This window comes from Ruditapes philippinarum, unplaced genomic scaffold (assembly GCF_026571515.1).
Source record: "Ruditapes philippinarum isolate M1 unplaced genomic scaffold, ASM2657151v2 ctg3111_1_1_1_1, whole genome shotgun sequence".
NCBI lineage: Eukaryota > Metazoa > Mollusca > Bivalvia > Venerida > Veneridae > Ruditapes > Ruditapes philippinarum.
The window spans coordinates 396929-417272 of record NW_026860451.1 but is presented as its reverse complement, the minus strand read 5'-3'; the positions used below and the strand labels follow the sequence as shown (position 1 = coordinate 417272).

Below are 20344 nucleotides of genomic sequence, written 5' to 3'. Positions count from 1 at the left end.
ATGATGCTGCTATGAAGGATAGGTTTAAGGACATACCAGTAATTATATGATCAATTGAAACCTTTCCAAGAACACGTTTATATTGTACATGAAGATGTCTCTCAGATCTAAAATATTAGTTACTTAATACCTGAATGGTTATCTTTAAGCACAAATCTCAAAATGACCAATTTGATAATTAACAATTTTTCAGAAGATGAAAATGATCTTTTTTCAATTTGTAAAAAAAGGCTTTAACAGTTTTATAAGATATTGAGTGCTTGACCTTCAACTCACTTTATTAATTTAATTACAAAACCTCAAAGTGACATTTTTCATCTTCTGAAAGTATTAGTATAAAAAGAAGCATTTTCAAAACTGAAAGAACAGATTCTGTAGTGTGTACAACTTTTAAACCTTTCTCGACTTTGCTTAGCAACCATAATTTGACATGTATCATTTCTTTAAGTGATATAAGTGCATTTAATTCGTGAATCTATTGGAAAATAAACAGTTAAATTAGGATATAATGTGCAGTTTATAAATAGTGTGATAGTACAAAATAGTGTTAAAGGTACATACAGTACAACCTCTGCAGAGGTTTCACTTTGGAAGACACAGATTTTGGTTGTTGCCAAGAGGGTATCATTTTAGTGATGCTTGATTTTCCTCTAAAATGTTATTTTTATAAAGTTTAACTTTGTGAAGAAAAGGTAATGTTGATGTTCAGAGATTATTACTCTACAGAGGGCCATTCTGTCCAGGTTGTACTGTATATGATAATGACACTTCCTGTCACTTATGTACAGCTTATCACACCACACTACTCTGTTGTTTCAGTTTTTTAGGGTGCATGATTTATATAACAATAAAGCACAGCTATCATATAATCAGTATATCTAATAACTCACTTCTGGCCGTAATGATAGTTTTGGCCTCCTAGTGGGTATTACATGTGACCCACCATTAGAGTGATTATCAGTGCAATTATACACTGTAGCCTACAAAAGAACATTTATAAGCAATATACATTAATAATTAATAAAGACAGAACATCCTGGTTTCAGCCTATCGAACCTTGCCACTGCCACCATTAGGCATATTTCTGCGAAGTACAAATTGAAGACTCGAGCTTATATCAGTTTTTTCAGCATTTTCAGATGTCTCAGATTTTAGAATTGTTCACCAACAATAATCAAACTCAAGCTGATGGCAAAGTAGAATTACATACTTAAGTCTGCCAGATAGAGAATGTATTATCTCCTTAACAAATGGGTTAGACAACAGACAATATGCAAATAAAATGTGAACATTTTGTAAAATATAACATGTCTTAGGCTATTCATGCCCTGTATATTACTATACTATTATATTTCTATATAAGCAATAAACATATATTGTATGATTGACACAATAAAATTATTTGAATTTTAATTTAAATATTACATAAATAACACAGACGTTTGTGAGTTACAGCAAAAATATTATCCTCAGGAAAATACTGTTACACAAGGCATTAGCTGAGGGTAACAGTATTTTTACAAGGTATAATATTTTTGCTGTTACTCACAAACCTATGTGTTATTTATTTTGTTACACCTAACAAATACTTCATTGGGACAGATTTTTAATGTGAAAATTTTTAGTCACATGATACACTTGAATAAACTGTTAACAGTAAGAATAACTCCCGATGGCTTATGGGAAATTAACATTACAAAAATAGTGAGGGGTAAAAATAGACAATAAATTGAATTTTAAGTCAAACTGTAAACTGTGGTAAAAGTCATATGGGGGCTTTCTGTCTTTATGCATAGATCTGTACTTGACCATTAACTGTCTGATTTGAATCATTAGATAAATATATTACAATAAAAATTTTACTACAACATATTTGTTTACAAAAGAACACGTCAACGTTTGTGGTTAAATCTTTTGTTATTCAAATAAAAGACATGAAGAATCTAAATACCCCTACCTGATTTATTTCAGGAACAAACAGGCACCTGAATGAAATATCGCCCTGAAGACAGTTATATTTTATATTTGATTTAAATTTCAATTTAAGTATCTTTTATAGTTTTTCTTGAGCAGTTATTTATATGAGAATTAATATTAAAATTTGTCTCATAAAAAAGTACTTTTATATCCCTAAGTTACTTGATAAAATGAACAAAATATACCTTTAACAGTTGCCATGCCTTTTCTGTGTCTACATCATACTTTCCATACCGGTTCCTGGCATAGTCAGAAAACCTAGAATGCAAATATTTCTACTGAGTACATTTAGTTTTATTTATTTTGGTTGGTTTTTAGTCACACCAACACTGTTAAGGTCCCAGCTTCCATTGTTGGAAGAAGACCATGTATTCATGAGGTGGCATCTGAGTACAACAACCAACAAAAGCTTGCTCAATAGCTTCCTAAATTAATTTATACAAATTTATTTTAGTTTGATTGTGTTGGAATCTATAAGCTCATTGAAACACTTTCGAATAAATTCATGGAACCAGCCAGTACTAAGCAATGAATGTAAAGTTTCTTGCTCAAGGAAACAACGGCTTGCCCCTGACAGGATTTGAACCCATGCGGACCTTTCTCAATGAGAATTCATGTAAATACATTAAATACAAAAGCTGTACATAGGACAGTGTACTCGACTATTTTCAGTGCTTGATAGTAAAATCTGGATAATCATAAATGTAGAATTTTGTAAATTCCAAAAGGAACATCATTTGGTCAAAATCCATGTCAGAATTATGGGCCTTTGATAGCGACCTCCCATCATGCTCTTAGGTAATTGTGTAAAGTTTCAACTTATTCCCTTTCAACGGTTTTTGAAATACCAACTTGTAGGCAAAAACTTAACCAAAATGCGACAGTGATGTTGACACGGACATGTAAATGATGTAAAATATTTGCCTACAAGCAGAAATAAAGGCTAACCATATAGAGCTAGGCCTTCCTGCACATTGGAAAATTCTAATCTTGTCTTACTGTTATTTTGATTATAAAAACCCTTTTGCTAAAAATGAGCAGATTAATTCAAAATAGGGCACACCCATTATAAATCTTTAATGGGATAAAGATCAAATTAAAACAAATGAACAAACAAACAAGCAAAAAGCTAACTCACCATTTAGTTAAATTTCTTGGACTTGAAGCTATAGCATTTTCATTCATCAATTCATACATGACCTCATTCTGGAAAATCCCCTCTGGTGTGAGCCCTGTACCTATCATAGTACTGTCAACAAACTGCCTTGCCTTAAAAGGTCCCTGTATTTCAACAAAAAAGATGTTTGAACAATCTCTTTTCATATATAGAAAGTATGACATAAATAAATTATATTTTATCTTAAACGAATACTTTTTCCTCAATTTCAAAGTATTTAGTAACAAGTTACAAGTGCTTTGTAGTAAAACAAGAGACATTTAAAACTTTCTAGGCTCATCAAGGAGGAATAATTTACTGACAATGCAGCACTTAACGCTCTTATTCAATGGCCCAGTACAATTATCACTTAGAATACATGAAAGAAATTTCAAATTAAAACCTACAAATGAGTCATAACTTCACAGTACCTTATTAACAGTTTCAATGACACCATAAAGTTCCATTGTACCTCCAAAAGAATGCAGCATGCACCATATAAATGGCTGTCCATAAAATGAGTGAGTGGAATTATAGACGGGTCTAACTTCAGCAAATAAATCTAGTACAATCATTCTACCCTAAAATGAAGGAAATAAAAATATATGTACGTACATGTATATAGAGAGACCTAATACTAGCATGCTGCTGGAACTGAAGTTATTTTACAACAAAATTACAGTCTAGTAGGCCAGTTTCTGTAGCCAAAATGAAAAAATAATCACCAATTTTCTAAAATTATCACAAATGGCAACTGGCAAAGTGAGCTCTGGTATATATAATGAATTTTAGATGTATATATAAATTAATAGTAAATTTAATTGTGATGTTTGAAAACAACAGCAAAAGCACTTTTCTTTTTCAAAAAGCAAACAAATCTGTGGAAGAACAATGTAGTGAAAGGTTTTTAAAGACAGCATCATTTTTAATAAATATTTTATATTTGACCTTGATGACCAAGGTCATACCTACTGACAAAGTCAGAGTTGTCATTAGACTTGTTTCGTCCTGGTATTAACTAATTTATCCATTAATTACAAGGTTAAGACAATTTATGAAAATTCCAAAACTTGACCTTGACAGTCGAAAAACATTTTAAGATCAAGTTCGACCTGAATGAATTTATCATGTAGGTTTTTTTTTTCTGTAAAATGTTTGAATCAAATCAGTAAATATAATATATAACAGAGTTAATTACAAATCAATTTAAGAAATTTAGAAGGTTAAGTGTTTAGTCTCCATCACCAAGAATCTTAAGATATTTTCATGTTTAAATATTCAGTACAGTAAAAACTTTGAAAACCGGACCCTCTGAAAACCGGAATCCTCTGAAAACCGGACCATTTTAAAAGTCCCGTATTTTCTCTCTATATGTTCATTGAAAAAAAAATCCTCTGAATACCGGAACCTCTGAATTCCGAAAACCGGACGATTTTCTATGGTTTCTAATGCTAAACATGCATAAAAAATCCTCTGAAAACCGGACAGCAATTTAAAGTGTCAACATTCTGTGTACTTTAATGTAGATCTTAACACAATCTCAACAGGTGACATGTTCAAATACCATGTAATGGTCATCTCCTTTTGTCTATGCAGGTGTGAAAACACTTGTCAGTGTATGTTAATGTCTTATTGTCAATTAAATTATAGCTCTTTCATCATATTTGTGGGAAGACGGACAAAACCCCACCAGTTAAAACCCCACCACTCAAATTTTTATAGAGTGGACAAAACCCCACCACTAAATTTTATAGAGTGGACAAAACCCCACCACTAAATTTCACAGAGTGGACAAAACACCACCACTTACCAATTATTGGGTAAGCTTTGATGAATTAAAATATATATAATATACAGTACACATTTTCACATTTTATTTTTTAATTTCAATATAACAATTGTGTAATATAAGAGATTATACAAATAATTTACAAACTGTTAAATAAACATCAAAAAGTAGTCATTTATTTGAGACTGTGCCACATTTATGACCTTGAATTATCCATTATATTTAGTTTCTTCAAATTCATTTCTTCAATTTATTTATATAAAGAATAAACTACTTACTGTTAATCAAGAATGTAACACATTTTCATCAATTAATGATTAAAAAAACAGAACATTTCTAATTTATTCAGTTCAGTCAAGTTTCCTTCATTGTACTTCATTGTACTTAGTTTAAGCGGATACAGTGGCCAGCCTGAAGAAACTCAGGTACAGTCTTCTCCTTATTGAACCGCCTCTGTGGTCGAGGGGTTAGAGTCGATGACTTCTAATCCAGTTACCTCTCTGGCGTGGGTTCGATCCCCGGGAGATGCTTTGGTAGTTTAGCGCGGAGGAAGGTAGTCTAGTACTGGTGTAACTCTCCAGGAACGATGGTTAGGAAACTACCCGCCTATATGACTGAAATACTGTTGGAAAAAGGCGTAAAATGAAACAAACAAACAAACAAACAAATTCTCCTTATTGATGAGTTGTTCACACATTCTTTTGAGTTTCTGCTTATGCACAATTGTTTTTTTTTTTTTACATGTTTACAAGAAAGTTTCGCCCACTCTATAAAACTGAAATGGTGGGGTTTTGTCCACTCTGTAAAATTAAGTGGTGGGATTTTGTCCACTCTATAAAATTTAGTGGTGGGGTTTTGTCCACTCTATAAAATTTTGAGTGGTGGGGTTTTAACTGGTGGGGTTTTGTCCTACATTCTATTTGTGTCTTTCCTCCTATAGATATGATTTTTCAAAATTGTTTTTAATGTGTCATGTTTTTTTTTTAAATATAAAATGTCTAAAAGAGTTGCTGTTTTGCTTTAAATTTTGATCTTGAATTTTTTTGATATCAGTTATATGCAAAAATTGTAATACTTAAATACATATTTCAAAGCTAATGAAAAAGATATTATGATATATTTCAGACAATATGGTGTTTTAATTTCTGATTTTCTGAATTATATTCATTTTGCATAAAAAATCACTTAAAACATTTATTGCAAAAAGAAATTATAATATAACTTAAACCAAAGGGTTGAAAAGTAAATACAAAATGATTGAACAAAGGCATTGTTCAAACACATCATTATTATCAATGAATGTATAAAACCTCTGAAAACCGGACTTTTGGTCAAGTCCGGACAGGGTCCGGTTTTCAGAGTTTTTACTGTATATTAAAATAGATATATCAATAAAATGAATGTATTTAAAAATCTAATTTTAGGCCATGTTAGTTAAACATATAGTAGAAGTAAATACATGTAGGCACAAAAAGGTAATTGATAAGAGTTAAAAGCATGCAACAAAATGAACAATAATACTGTGTGACAAAATTCTACAGACAGTTCATGATGATTTTTACAATAATCATCTCCGTGAAAAAACAGAAGCAGCTTAGATAGGGATAAACATTTTACACATATAACAGAGGTAGAAATTATACCCTGTAAAACAGAATGGAAGATCAGATGATAATTCCCTTAATATTTAAAAAAAAAAATACTAAAATTTAATACTATAATAGTAAGAATAAAGTATAGAGAAAAATGAAAAAAGTTACATTCCAGATACCATACCACAATGTAATTTGAGGATTTTTTTATGTAAGGAATGATTTTATATTTGAAATGACTCTTAAGAAAGAGAGAATCAATGCCATGTAAACTGCATCTCCTTAAATATTTTTTCCAGAGTTTGACACCAATGAAAGCAATTGGAAAACCATTTTCTTTATGAAAGAACAGAGGTTTTAGAACAAGATGGACTTAAGAAATCCTTTACAGAAGACTTGAAAACATAAAACAAAGAAGTAATTGGATGCACAAGGTAACAATTTGATAGGTACAAATAATACCTTAGGTATAGAGGTAAGAAGGGCTTTAACTTGTGCAGGTTTCCAGAATTCAGTGTTGTGTGAAAATAGCCAGCCCTGCATTAGCCTGAAAGATACAGTAAAAACAAACGGAAATGAACTAATCATGTAATAACCAATATATTTTCTAGAAAGTTTCGCTGCAAGTCCAAATCTCACAACTGATTTGCTGAAATTTACCGTGGACAGTTCCAAAATTAATGCAAGTCATTGTATAAACTACAAGTACAAAAAGTCAGTGAGTTTTGGAGGGGGCGGGGCAGTAGAAGGAGTTGATTAAGCTCGTTTTTATTCATAAACAGACCTATAGACAGAAGATATAGAAGTATGCCAGTGTCTCCCTACCTATATATTCATATCACAAAGTCAAACAGTGCAATGATACTACCAGAAGATAGAACTATTCTTAGTGCTCGCCAATTTTTTTAAGCCAATCAGCGACGAGGATTTTTCAAATTTTCAGGTTTCAAATCTTAATAGAACAGATTTTATATAAACTGGACGTTTTATATTATAAAACGCAAGTGGGCGGAGCTAAGTTTCGAAGAGCGCTAAAGTGAAATATACGCATGTGCAGAGATCTTGAAGTTTACTCCTACTAATTAATATTTATGCATCATGTTTTTTCCGTACACGCACATGTATATCGTCACTACGGCATAGAATTAAAAAAAGAGGTTCATTGAAATGAAAACAGGCAAAATAACAGTAAAAATGTTTTATTACTTACGGAACCAGTATCATTTTATAATTTCCAAATAAAAAGTTCACTTATTCCAACAAAGTATGTATGTAATATTTCTTAGTTTTTATGTAAATATTACAGCCCGTGCCGCTGCAAAACCGAAAGTAGGGTGTTTTTATTAATTTTACATTTATTTTTGACAATATACTGCCATTTGTCCGAAGATGATATGTATATGAACATAATAAATATGTATGATGCATATATAATCAAGCTACAGGTTCATTTCAGCCCGAAAAATATGTCGAGGTGACGGGCGAGGCAAGACATGTCGACTTTTTGTAGCTTATTGTGAAGTTGCAGTACATGAAAATCGGGCACATGACAAATCAGCACATAAATAAAACATTCTAGTGTTCCGTGGTATACATCTTTTCTACGTGTCATACCTCCTTTCCTTATTACAATGAATTTTTACTGCATTGTTATCCATCGCTGGTTTGTTTTTAGCAGAGAATGACCTGTGTATGTTCAAAGAGGGTACCGTTTGAGAATATTTCGCAAAGAGGGTACCGATATGGATATGCACCGTGATATTGTCTGATTTACCTAGACAGAATGCGGGAATAAGCTATGCAAAACACGTGACCCGAAAATGTGTACCGCTACCTCTTCCAAATATGGTTATACACATTTAGGCTATCGTGTGACGTCACGCGGTGTGTTGGGCGGAAAAAAATGGGCGGAGCACTAAGCCGGTTAGAGTGCATATTGGATGTTCTTCGTAAATAAGAAAGCTACAGTCGCTTCGCAAGCTCCGCTCCTTTTGAGCTTTCTTATTTACGAAGAACACCCAATATGCACTCTAACCTATACATACAAAATTTCGACTAAACCATAACAAGTTAAAGCAGGTCAGAGTATTAGTGCCTGTCCAGTAAAATTTTGCCACAATAGAAGAAGATAGTTAGCCATATAATGATAAAACTTTTTTGAGGTATTGAATTTGTGATTTTATACTGACTTCATTTTGTTGTGTTTTTTTTCTGTTAATGTTATCATTATCATTATCTTTTTTTATTTTTTCATGGCCAGGGGGAAATTTTATGCCCTGCCAATTTAAACACATACATGTACTGAAGAATGCTAAAGTAAGCATTAATATTGGTAAGAACTAAATTCTCTATTTTTGGTTCCTTCTAAAAAAAAATCATTACCTGGTTCCCTTTTTGAAAAAAAATGTATGCTGCCTCTTTTTACAAAAATTACAAATTTCTTCCTATTGCTGCATTATACAGAATTCCGTTTTTGCAGAAGTTTAACAGTTAAAATTAAGAATCTGAAAACATAAATATTTGTACATCACAGATCCATTACCTTAAAAATTTCTGTAAAAAGAAAGGAAAAAAGCAGGAGACTGAGTGTTAACATGTTGAAGAGATGGGTTATACTACATTACACTATTACTTAAGCAACGTAAATTGTCAAATGAAAAGACAAGTACTTCAACATTGTAAGAAACTTTAATAACACTGTCGTTTTGACCCCTTATTAATTTATTTCGAAATGAAAATGAGCCTTTGTTACCTCAAACATTGAAATTCTACAAATCATTCCATCCAATAACTGTGGAAATAGTGAAGTATGCACATGACCCTCAGTTACCCCAAACACAAGAATTCTACACATAAAATCCCCTCCAATAAATTTTGAAATGGAAATTGCATACAGTTTACAATTACATTGTGTATTTAAAATGATAAAAAAAACTACATCACATACTGCAGACCCCTTTTTATTCAAGATTCAAGTCTTTTCAAAATACCAATTTTATAACATTAAGCGTCACTTAAAACTCAAAATCTTAAGACAATGATTTGATTCAGGTACAAATGTAGTACACATGATAAAGTTAAGTATTAAGTTTATCTTCCAAATTTTTTTTTTTAAATTGTCTTTTTAGTCGACATTCTACATAATGCACATATGTATCATAAAGGTCACCTGTGGGACTGAGGTCAATAAAGCTTTAGTTTGCTCAGGTTGCCAGAACGATGCTCCAGCCAAAAACAACCAACCCTGCATCAACCTGGCATCAGATACATTTGTATTTACAAAAATACAACATTATTACCATAGAACAACTAGCAGAAAACATTCTAAACTAGCACTTCATTAAAGTCCTAGCAGAAATTTGTGAAAATTCTAATAACTAAAAATCTTTACCAATGATAGCTAACAGTCTAGTTTCATAGTAACAGTATGAGCATATTTATTTTAATTCAGTAAAAGAAACATTTCCCAGTCAAAATGTACATGCAGTGATCTAGTGTCTGCCATACTACACAGAGACAATGGGTTTGAGCCCTACCTGGGTCACAATCATGTCTCATCATATGACACCAGTACTAGTTAGTATAAGAAGGTCCTTGATATGTTTTATTCTGACGGGTTTTACATCAAACTGGCATTACTGAGGTCACCTGGTGACTATTTTCCAGGGTTTTTTTTTTGGTGGAGAAAGACCTCAGGAGCCCCTCTGTGCATTAATGCAGGCACAAACTGGCATCTGAGTAAAACCATCCACCTCTAGTAACCTAGCTGAAAGTATTTAACGTCCCTGGCGTGATTCAAAAACAGCTGTGATGGTTAAGTTGTTTAAAATCTGTCAGCACCTTATCAACTCAGCCACTGAGGCCACAAACTTTGATCTGAGTGGTTCATTTGAGCTTCTAGCTTTCTCCATAATCAAGCTTGACTAAATGCTGCAATATCACTCTATTGGCAGATTGGTAGCTGAAGCATTAGATTTTGATAAATTGCAGTTTTTAAACTGCAGTTCTACAAATGGATCACTCCTTTTTCAGATTCTTAAATAATTAACAGTTGTGAAGTTCTTACCAAACAGCTTGTGGGTCTGCTGCAGTCATTGCACTGTAAACTGATTGTCCAGCTGACTTAATGTATGCTGTATCACTGAAATGTGGGGAAAATAACCGTAAATTTTAGAAAAATTTGGTATATAAAACAAATTATCATATATCTTCATGGACTGTATTTAAAACTACAGCTTTTACAGGTGACAGAAAATACAATATGACTGAGGTTCTTCATTAAATTATCCATTATTTCTTTACAAAACATATACTTCTCAAATTGTTAATTTTGTATACAACTATATGCAAATTATATACCTTGATGAAGGGTCCATTTCATTGAAAGAATCTGCATTGTACACATGGTCAACACCAAACTCTGACTGCATCTACAACACAGAACAATCATTATATTATTGTTTAATGTTTTAATCAGGAGAGATATGTATATTAGTCTTTTTAACGAAACTTAACCTGTCTTATTTTACACAAATTTATTTTAGTTTAATTGTGTTGTAAGCTATAAGCTTATCGATTCACTCTCAAATCTGTTCCTGGAACCAACAAGTACTAAACAATGAGTGTAAAGTTGCTTGCTCAGAGAAACAACAGCTTTTAGCTAAACAGTCCAATGCCTTAATACACAAGATACATGTAGTATCAAAAAAACTATGTTAACTAATACACGGCACATAACTAAATTTATTTCATTTTACAATGGCTATAATCAAATTTATTGCTGTAATTGAATGGTCAGCTACAAACTTATCTCAATGATGGAGATTCACTCCCTGTACCCCTAAATACATTCTTTCAGACACAAGAAAGCATTACCTTCAAAATGCTAGCAGAAGAGATTTATAACATGAAACAATTCAAGAAACCTCATGAAATTTGACCCAAAGAAATGAAAACAACAGCACACATACCTCTTCTATAAAAGCCTTGCCAATTTTCTTGAAAAGAGGCTCATTAAAATCCAATAGAAAGGTACTGAAAATGAAAAACACAAAATAAATTACATTGATATTATCCAGTTAAATGCCTCAGCATGACAATTTAGATTTTTTTTCCTTATTAATAAACAATAAGATATAGTGTTACATAAAGGCAATACTAATATATTCATAGGCACAGAAAAGTACATAAACTTTTCATTACGCAAAGCAATATATACATGGAATATTTTTCTTGCATGATTTAGAGTGGCACCAAATTTGTATTTTTTACTGATACAGTAATATCACATGATGTTTTTCTATGCATAACAACAAGTGCAAGATAGCACATTCGGGTATCACTATCTCTGCCAGACTTGTTTAACTGCTCCATTTGAAAATAATAACATTTCTAGCAAATAGCAACTCTTTGGAAGCAATGTATATTACTTGATCTTAATCAATTGTTAACTGAGGGTCACAATATTAAAGATAATAGAAACTTTATCATCAAGAAACCGTTTATAGTTTCTTCTGTCCAATATTCATTCTTAACAAATCAGAAAATTTAATTTATGCATGTTCGTCTTTTTATGTTTTGTAGGCTATGCAGTTGCATCCATCTTAAAGAATTGGCTTTAAAGGAATGTAGTGAAAAAGTTTTCAAAACTACTTAAACATTATGATGTAATGATCATATCATATGCATAATAGAAGAATATTTAACATACCAGCAGTAGGTCTGATTAAAATGTCCCCAATCACTGAGTCGACTGACCTTCACCTTCGGGTATAATCTAAAAATAGATTCTATACATTATTTAAACAATTCATTATACTGCTGTAATAAATGGGAACGTGAATGGATTTTATAGTTTAAGTTCCATGCATATGGCATGCATACTAAATTTACATCCTTCATACTTAGTCACTGTGCTAACAGAATTATTCTATTACTCTTTATAGAGTGTCTTTTACTCAGCTTTCAACAGCCCACATTATAGTGCCAATGAATAAATTTTATAGCACATCCTCAGGTGCAAAATTTTAACTGGATTAAGTCCAGTCATTTATCACATTTTTTCAATTCAAATGATGTGTACTTAAGGATCTTAATGATTCTGCCAGTACAATAATTAAACAAATCTAGAAAAATTGTTTTCAATTCTGTTTCTTTTTTTGTTCTTTTTTTTTTTTTAAATAAAAACATAAATATCATTTTAAGAGAGTAACTTAAATTTAGCTGACACTGTGTGGTATGACAACTTTCCAGTCACTACTGTTGGGAAAAAACTGCATTTTTCTCTAAACATAAGCACAGGCATGAACAGACACTGGATACCAACCCCTGCCCCTAGTAAGCTAGATAGACAGTTTCTTGACAAACAAAGAAATCAAAGTCTCAGGCAAGATCCAAACCAAAAGCCATGAGTAGCAAATGGTTCAATTAACTTAAGTATGCTTACCTGGTAATAGACATGGGTACATGACCTGCAAACCCAGGCAGTACAGGTATCATGCCTAAGTCTCTCATACGAGATAGGATCTTGTGCTGAAGAGCCAACTGATCATCTATCCAGCTCTGAGGTAATGGTCCACCCCAACCCTGCATGTTACCCATTCTTGCCCTTTAAATTACATCATTTAAAAGTATTACTAGCTAGGCAAAAGACAACATATGGGAGCTTATTATCATAAATTAAAACTGAAAAGATGAAAATGCATTAATATACAATGGACCGACATGAATTGGATCATCCCCTCTAGATACTAAGGAACTGTTTATTAACCTAATCAATTTTGATTATTTTCTGATTATTTCCATTTCAAAAATTTTATTACCTACTTACTGTCAAATACAGGTTTTATTCCAATTCTTTTCCACAAGTAATAATAATTATTTACAAGTCAAATAATTTTACAAAGCAATAAAGACATTCTATCAATTTTTAAAATATAAATACATAAATGAAATTACCAAGCAAGGAAAGCAGGTCCCCCAAAATGCTGCTGCAGCTCAGTATCAGTAAAACCCATCTTTCTGTACACCTGTGTAAATGTATATAAAATCTTTGTACTGACAGGTTTTAGCAAAGCATCATTTGGTAATGGTAAATTTTTTATCATAAGCTTATATTAATACATGTATTAGTTGTACCAATAGAAACTCCCGTATGTCTTTTTGACAAAGAATAAAATACTTCGACTCAATTGCCTTAAATTGCCATGACCTAATTACCTTGAATTGCCAGCAAAAGAAACACATCTCTTAAAAGTATCAACCCATGGAACATTTGTCTATTTTCAACTTCTTGATATTTAGAAGAAAATTTAAAGTTAGTCAGCAAACAGTATAGAGCCTGGTCAGGCTGCAAAGATGTCTAGGCTGGCCTTGCTCTATACTGGTTGCAAAAGTCTTATTACTTTTGGTTCAAGCAGGCATAAGGGTTAAATAGTGACCTGTTAACTAAACATACCCTTTGAAAGATAGCTTCCTGCCCAGTAAATGCCAGTGGCAGATTGAAACCATTCATTGCCATCCAGTCTATGTGCCGTTGCCAACGAGACCAGTCCCACCAAACATAAGAATAACTAGGTGTGCATACGTTCTGGTAGTAGCGAAATCTAAAATATAAACATTACAACATGAAAACATAATAAGCAACAAATAAGCCTACATGTATATGACCTTAATTTTAATATGCTGGAACCCATAGTTATCAACCTTTGCCACCAGTATCGAGACAGGCCAACCTGCACATCTGTGAAAACTGTCAGGCTCTTTACTGTGGATCAATTTCTTTTTGTATTTTGATACAGATATCCCTTAACCTTTGAATGGACTGTTCCATAATTAAAGCTTGGCAGGTCGATTATACAATTTCAGCCAGTTAAGGATTCAAACATAAGAAGAAATTTATTAACAAATGGTTATAAATAAATAATCTGAGAAAAAACATTTAATTAGTAATAGTGAGAGAATCCCGGGGATAAAAGCATGTTTCTCCTTTGATATAATGGTAAAAGAAAATTCATTTATTCTGAAAACAGTCCAGTAGTCTCCAAGGCCAACTACTTAAAGTCCCCAACTCCTTTTCCACTTCTGGTTCAAATTGATATATTCATAATCATATAGACAAGCTATCCAGCTTGTGTATTGAAAGTTAATAGTTTTACATGCAAGGCATTACCATTCATATGCCAGGAGAAATACAGAAAGTGTCACTTGGGGTTTCACTTAAAGCTGGCAAAGTGACAAATTTATATTACCTGTCATTTGTTTTTACAGTAAGACCAGGTTTAGTGATCACGGGTAATGAACTTGGAAGATAAAGCTGCTCTCCACCCCATGTAAACTGACACCCACACTTTGTCTTTAAGAAATAATAGAAGCCCATTGCTGCTGATACACCAGATGTTGCTGTTATTGTCACATTATTACCATCTGATATTACCTGAAAAATAGACAGACTTATGAGTTAAAAGGACTCTACTGAAGTTTTAGGACATAACGGCACTGGACATATTTTTTTCCAGATTTTATTCTTGTTGGCCAATAATTTGTGAGCAAAATTTCTGATCATTTGCTCACTATGTTTTTTTCCACTAGAATAATCATTTTTATTTGTGCAAATGACCTAAAACTGAACAGGTTTTAAGTTTTAACTCAAATCAGGTGAAGAATTGTACACAAAAAATGGTTTCATAATGAATTCTGAGCAAATTTATCTTCATCTGCAATTTCTTGTCTTTTTGTTTGTACCCCAGTTGATCTACATGTATGTAAGAATTTTAAATTTCCTGTTGTTTTTTTTTTAGATTTGGGCCAAAGTGGAGTTCCTTTAAAAAAAAATTATGAATCACAAACAAAATTTAACCAGACTATTTTTTTTCTTTTTAAAAATTTTCCTATACAGTACAATCCACACATGCGTCTTTAGATTACCTGGTGTTAGTTATAAGTATTTTTAGTTTATACAAATTTATTTTAGTTTGTGTTGGAAGCTATTAGCTTATTGAAACAATGAATCAGTTCCTGGAACCAATCAGTACTAAGCAATAAATGTAAAATTTCTTGCTCAATGAAACAACAGTTTGCCCCTGATAGGGTTTGAAAGAATGTGGTCAGCAATCCTTAGATTACTGGTCTGATGCGTTTACCACTTGGCCATGCTGCCACACATAATTATTTTTAATGCTGAAGGACTCTTTTTTTTCAAGAAAGCACTTCCATTCCAAGGGAATCATGATAGGAAAAAAGTTATTTAATCTGTAAGGCTTCAATTTCTTCTTGATCATTCCTACCTACTTTGTAAAATGGTTTGCAAAGGATTTAACAATAATAAAATTTGTTACTTTGGTTTACTCATGATTTAAATCTGCCAAGTAAAATTTAAAACTTCAAGAATCTTTTACTATTAACTAAGCACTGATTGAGCTTACGTTAAAAGTGTCTTTGAACTCTGGATCTGTGTTTCCTACAATAACCACTTGAAAGCTACTTGACCTTTGACCCAGTACTCGACCAATCAAATCTTGAGCTGCTTGACGCTGGTCCTTCAAACTGACTGATGGACGAATATGATCAAGGTTGGGAAACACTGAAGTATAAATTGCATTAAAAACATACAGAATTTTTCTGTAATTTCTATATTTGATGACAGGAGAAAACAAAATCTATGCAGATGATATACAATGTACATGTAATAGTTAAATCAAGTAAGTATTATGAAAATTGATGCATTTTATTTATAATTGCAATTATATTTATAGCTGTTGAAGCTAGAATTGCTATTTTTATTTAAATATACCAGTAATTTGAAAATGCAACAAAGGGCTTTCAGGCTTCATCATGACCTACTACAAGTTATTTTATAGGATTATAATTTCGGTATGCTTTAAAAAGAAACATAATTTTGGTATGCTTTAAAAAAAAATTAACTGCTAAATTAGTGTAATGAACTAACTCTGCTAAGACAACTATATATACCATCAAGTTGCTAAAAAATCTACCTGAGTATACCGAGCATCATAAAACTAGGTCAAGCTGACAATAATGGAATATGCTTCATGATTAGAATAAGCTATGTGACAGACAGCGGGTCTGGCATTTTAATAATGTTGGTAAACAAGACCTGTCTTAACATTATACACTATGTGGGACTATTCTTGATTGTAAGAAAAGGAGATAGATAACTCACTTATGGGACCTGTGTCTCAGTGAACAAATGTAAGAAGTTTAAACCCAATCGTAGATACAAATTTGCACACAAAAACTTAAGTGTGATGGAGACCATGACACCTTGGTGAGTACAATAAATCTCTTTATTCTTCAAATAGTTAAACTTACAATGGTTCTTACCTGAGGCTGAGACACCTGTCACCAGTATAATAAACAAAATCATCTTTCTTGTTATAAAACTATCAAATCATCTGCATATCTGGAAAAAGAAATTGAAATTATTTAATATTGCCCACCTGCTACATGTTTATAATGCACAAGTGATTTATAATCCTGGCCCTCTGACCTTTGTGAAAGAGCAGGTATTTTGACTTTTCAGTTTGAATTGTTGAAAATTGTTTACTACCTTTTCAGCCTTAATGATTAAAATAAATTAAAGGAAGTGGCTATTCGTACAACTAGCCAAAAGTTCTAGCCGTATGTCACGTACGGTTAGCCAGGACAAACTGTATTGTCTAGCCGTACAGCACTTTTCAAAAGAATATGGAAGTTGAAAATGCACATGCTATTTTATGTCTTAAAACTTAAAACCCACTTTTTTCCTCATTTGTTTATTTTAATAAAGATGCTCTGCCATTTCGTCAACAACAAAAAAAACAAAAAAAAGGTAACGAAGGAAATACAAATGTTGTCATGTTGATAAAAGTGTCAAAGTCACATGATGCATGATACAAAGTACATTGTACAATATATGTGTTTAATGATGTTATACTACTAAGTAGTTTAGTTGGAACGTCGTTGTTTTCATTCTTATGATTTTTTCTTTTATTTATATGAAAGAGGAATTATTAAATCATAATTATTAAGCACATGGAAGAAACAATCATAACGTCCTAAGTAGCTTGTTTTTGTCAATTTCAAGAATAAATGCATTCTCACTAGAACCCTGGCGTTGTTTGTTTATATATATAATTGTATTTTTAAATAGATAAATATATATCAGTCATAGAGCTAAATGAATGTATATCTGTGATAATTTATATGGTACATAAAAGCACAACCAATTAGGCTAAATTAGAGCCTATACATGGACTGACAATAGAATTTCACGGAGCATGCAAACTTTTCTTAATGATGGACAATCTTTAACTGTTGGTTGCTTGCATTTCCTTTGCTTTTTGGTTGTTTTTTTTGTTTGTTTTTCTCTTTTTGTTTTATTTATTTATTTTCAGTATTTATTTTTTTGTTGTTGACAAAATGGCAGAGCATCTACAGTGATTTTTTTACAAACTCATCAGTGTGGGTCCTAGGACTCGCTGGGCTATAAATCTATGAGTCCAAAAATTTTGCTGATTTACAAGTTACAAGGCTTAGGGCAAAAGCATTCTTTTACTTAGGGACTATGCACCACTTTTCATGGGATGGCACTACTGTGTCACATTGAAGTTTCCATGATAAGCGCAGTATGAATACATCTGCAGATGTTTCTAAATTCAAAATTTCACCTGTTTCATGTTAAATGTTGAATTCTGCTTAAGCGGTGCTAGGGGGCATGGACGGTAACTTGCACTTTCCAGTACCGTCCATGAACAGGCTCAATCAAATCGAGCCTGCAACATTTTCAATTTTCTTGTGTTGGACTTTCTTTAGGGATTCTGTGTTTCTCTATTTTGATATTGCTTTAGTGATATGAAAGGTATATTAACAATGGAATGAAAAAAAATGAATTTGATTTCTACATTAATTACAATGCTTCTCATACTGAAATTATTCAAAACTGTCAAATAAATTAATTATGGTTTTTTCCATTAATTTATATTGAGATTAACCAAAACTCCATTTTCCTTAATATTTTTATGATTATCTATAGTATTTTTAAGCACATTATTATTTCTTATCTGTAGAAGATTTGCAGACCTAGAATATGATTGACATAACTTGAACACAATTTCGTATTTATTACCAAATTCCTGTCAGACTTTGGGACTCCCTACTCAGAAAAAGTATGCATCCAAAAGATGCACATTATTTGAAACTTTGCATCCACAGCAAATTCAATGAGTCCTGGACTCAGGATGCAGAGGTAAAAAAATCACTGCATCTAAAGTTATTAAAATAAACAAATGAGGACAAATGCTGGTTCTTGGTTAAAATACTCATTAAAAACACAAAATAACATGCATTTTCGACTTTCATATCTTTTTGGAAAGTGCCATACGCCAAGACGGTACAGTGTGTCCTGGCTAGCTGTATGTGACTCAATACGGCTAGAACTATTGGCTAGCTGTACGGGCATGTCTGGCTAGTATCTTTCTTAATTAAATAATAATAAAATTAAATATTTCTTGTCTTCAGATATAGTATATATATATATAGCCGAATTACAGACAGGGCGGACCGTGAGACAGGGCAGACCGTACCAGGGCGGACCGTGACTCGAAACTAGGCGGACCATATTTTGGGACAGGGCGGACCCTGATTTAAAAAAGTATTTATATGTGGATTTATGTAATAAAAGTATTAAATTATTGATGTTTTTGTTCTTTGTATTAATATTTCAGTGCAAATATAAAAGTAAAAAAATAAATACAGTAAGTTTTAAAAGTTTTTTGATCTACACGTCTTATTGTTTAATAAATTCTATTTCAGTGTTCTTTTTATTTCATGTGTCTGTGCTTATTATGTAAATTTTAATAAAATAGTTTTGTTCTTTAAATATGTCACTTCATTTTTTGTTATTGTGTTGTATTGCAAATAATTTTAATGTGATGTAATTTGTTATCATTGTTATTTCATGTAATTTGTACAACAAAATATATGTTTTTTTATGTGTCTTATTATTTAATAAAGTTTATCAATTTTAGCAGTGTTAGCGCCTTATACAAACAATGTCAACATTGTAATATCCCTATAATTGGTCAATTATCATCTGCGTAAGTTGACGCAGTTACAAATAATTTCTTGAAAAAAAAAATTAAACTACTCTAATATATATGTTACATATATGTTACATAGAAAGGTTTAGATTGAAATATTATAAAGAATACCAAAATCATCCACAATTAAATACTTTAAATACTTTTTAAAATCAAGCCATTATCAAGGTCTGCCTAGTTTCGAGTGACGGTCCGCCCTGTCCAAAAATATCCGCCTAGTCTCGATCCACCCTGGTACGGTCCAACCTGTCTCACGGTCCGCACTGTCCTACAGGCTTATAGTCGTATATACACAGGAAATGTTCACACAGTCACTACTCTTTTAGTCCTTTAAATGGTAAATCTATATGGCCCCTTTCAACTAACAATTATCAGAAATAATTAAGACCAGTAAAAAGATTGTTTTCTCCAGTGCCTAAAAACGCCTTTAAGTCTATAACAGTATAACAGTGTATAAGACTCAAAAAATGTTACAAAAACCTAATTTACAGTTTCACAAAAAAAATTGTGTTGCAGAAATGCCAATGAACTTATTAGTATAACAAATGATCATCAGTAATGTGCGGAATACATTTGAATTTATGTGAAACATAAAACACTAAATATATAATTAAACGTACTGTGTCAACGAATTAAATAGAAACACATCAGTGTATACGTAGGACTTTATTACAGTGGTCAATTCTACATCTGCACCGATTTACTATGCTATTTTCTGTATCGTACCGTTATT

General features: G+C 32.0%; 1 protein-coding gene across 5 annotated transcripts in view; it reads right to left on the bottom strand.

Annotated features, from left to right (window-relative positions):
* The window catches only part of LOC132760122 (alpha-N-acetylglucosaminidase-like), a 35374-nt gene extending 15066 nt beyond the window's left edge, over positions 1-20308 (bottom strand). For 2 of the 5 annotated variants that reach the window (XM_060752022.1, XM_060752025.1), the window contains exons 1-16: positions 20232-20308; positions 16856-16934; positions 15937-16094; positions 14764-14948; positions 13971-14118; positions 13472-13542; positions 12960-13121; positions 12225-12290; positions 11485-11548; positions 10874-10944; positions 10581-10655; positions 9684-9768; positions 3565-3714; positions 3116-3258; positions 2163-2235; positions 891-980 (exon numbers count right to left, since the gene is read on the bottom strand). In XM_060752022.1, coding sequence (XP_060608005.1) covers positions 891-980; positions 2163-2235; positions 3116-3258; positions 3565-3714; positions 9684-9768; positions 10581-10655; positions 10874-10944; positions 11485-11548; positions 12225-12290; positions 12960-13121; positions 13472-13542; positions 13971-14118; positions 14764-14948; positions 15937-16094; positions 16856-16898 — 1584 coding nt within the window. In that variant the 5' untranslated portion in view covers positions 16899-16934; positions 20232-20308. Of the gene's footprint in view, positions 1-890; positions 981-2162; positions 2236-3115; positions 3259-3564; positions 3715-6976; positions 7062-9683; positions 9769-10580; positions 10656-10873; positions 10945-11484; positions 11549-12224; positions 12291-12959; positions 13122-13471; positions 13543-13970; positions 14119-14763; positions 14949-15936; positions 16095-16855; positions 16935-20182 lie in introns of all 5 variants that reach the window. The other 3 variants (XM_060752021.1, XM_060752023.1, XM_060752024.1) reach the window with 3 other exon arrangements.
* Positions 20309-20344: the final 36 nt, after the last annotated feature.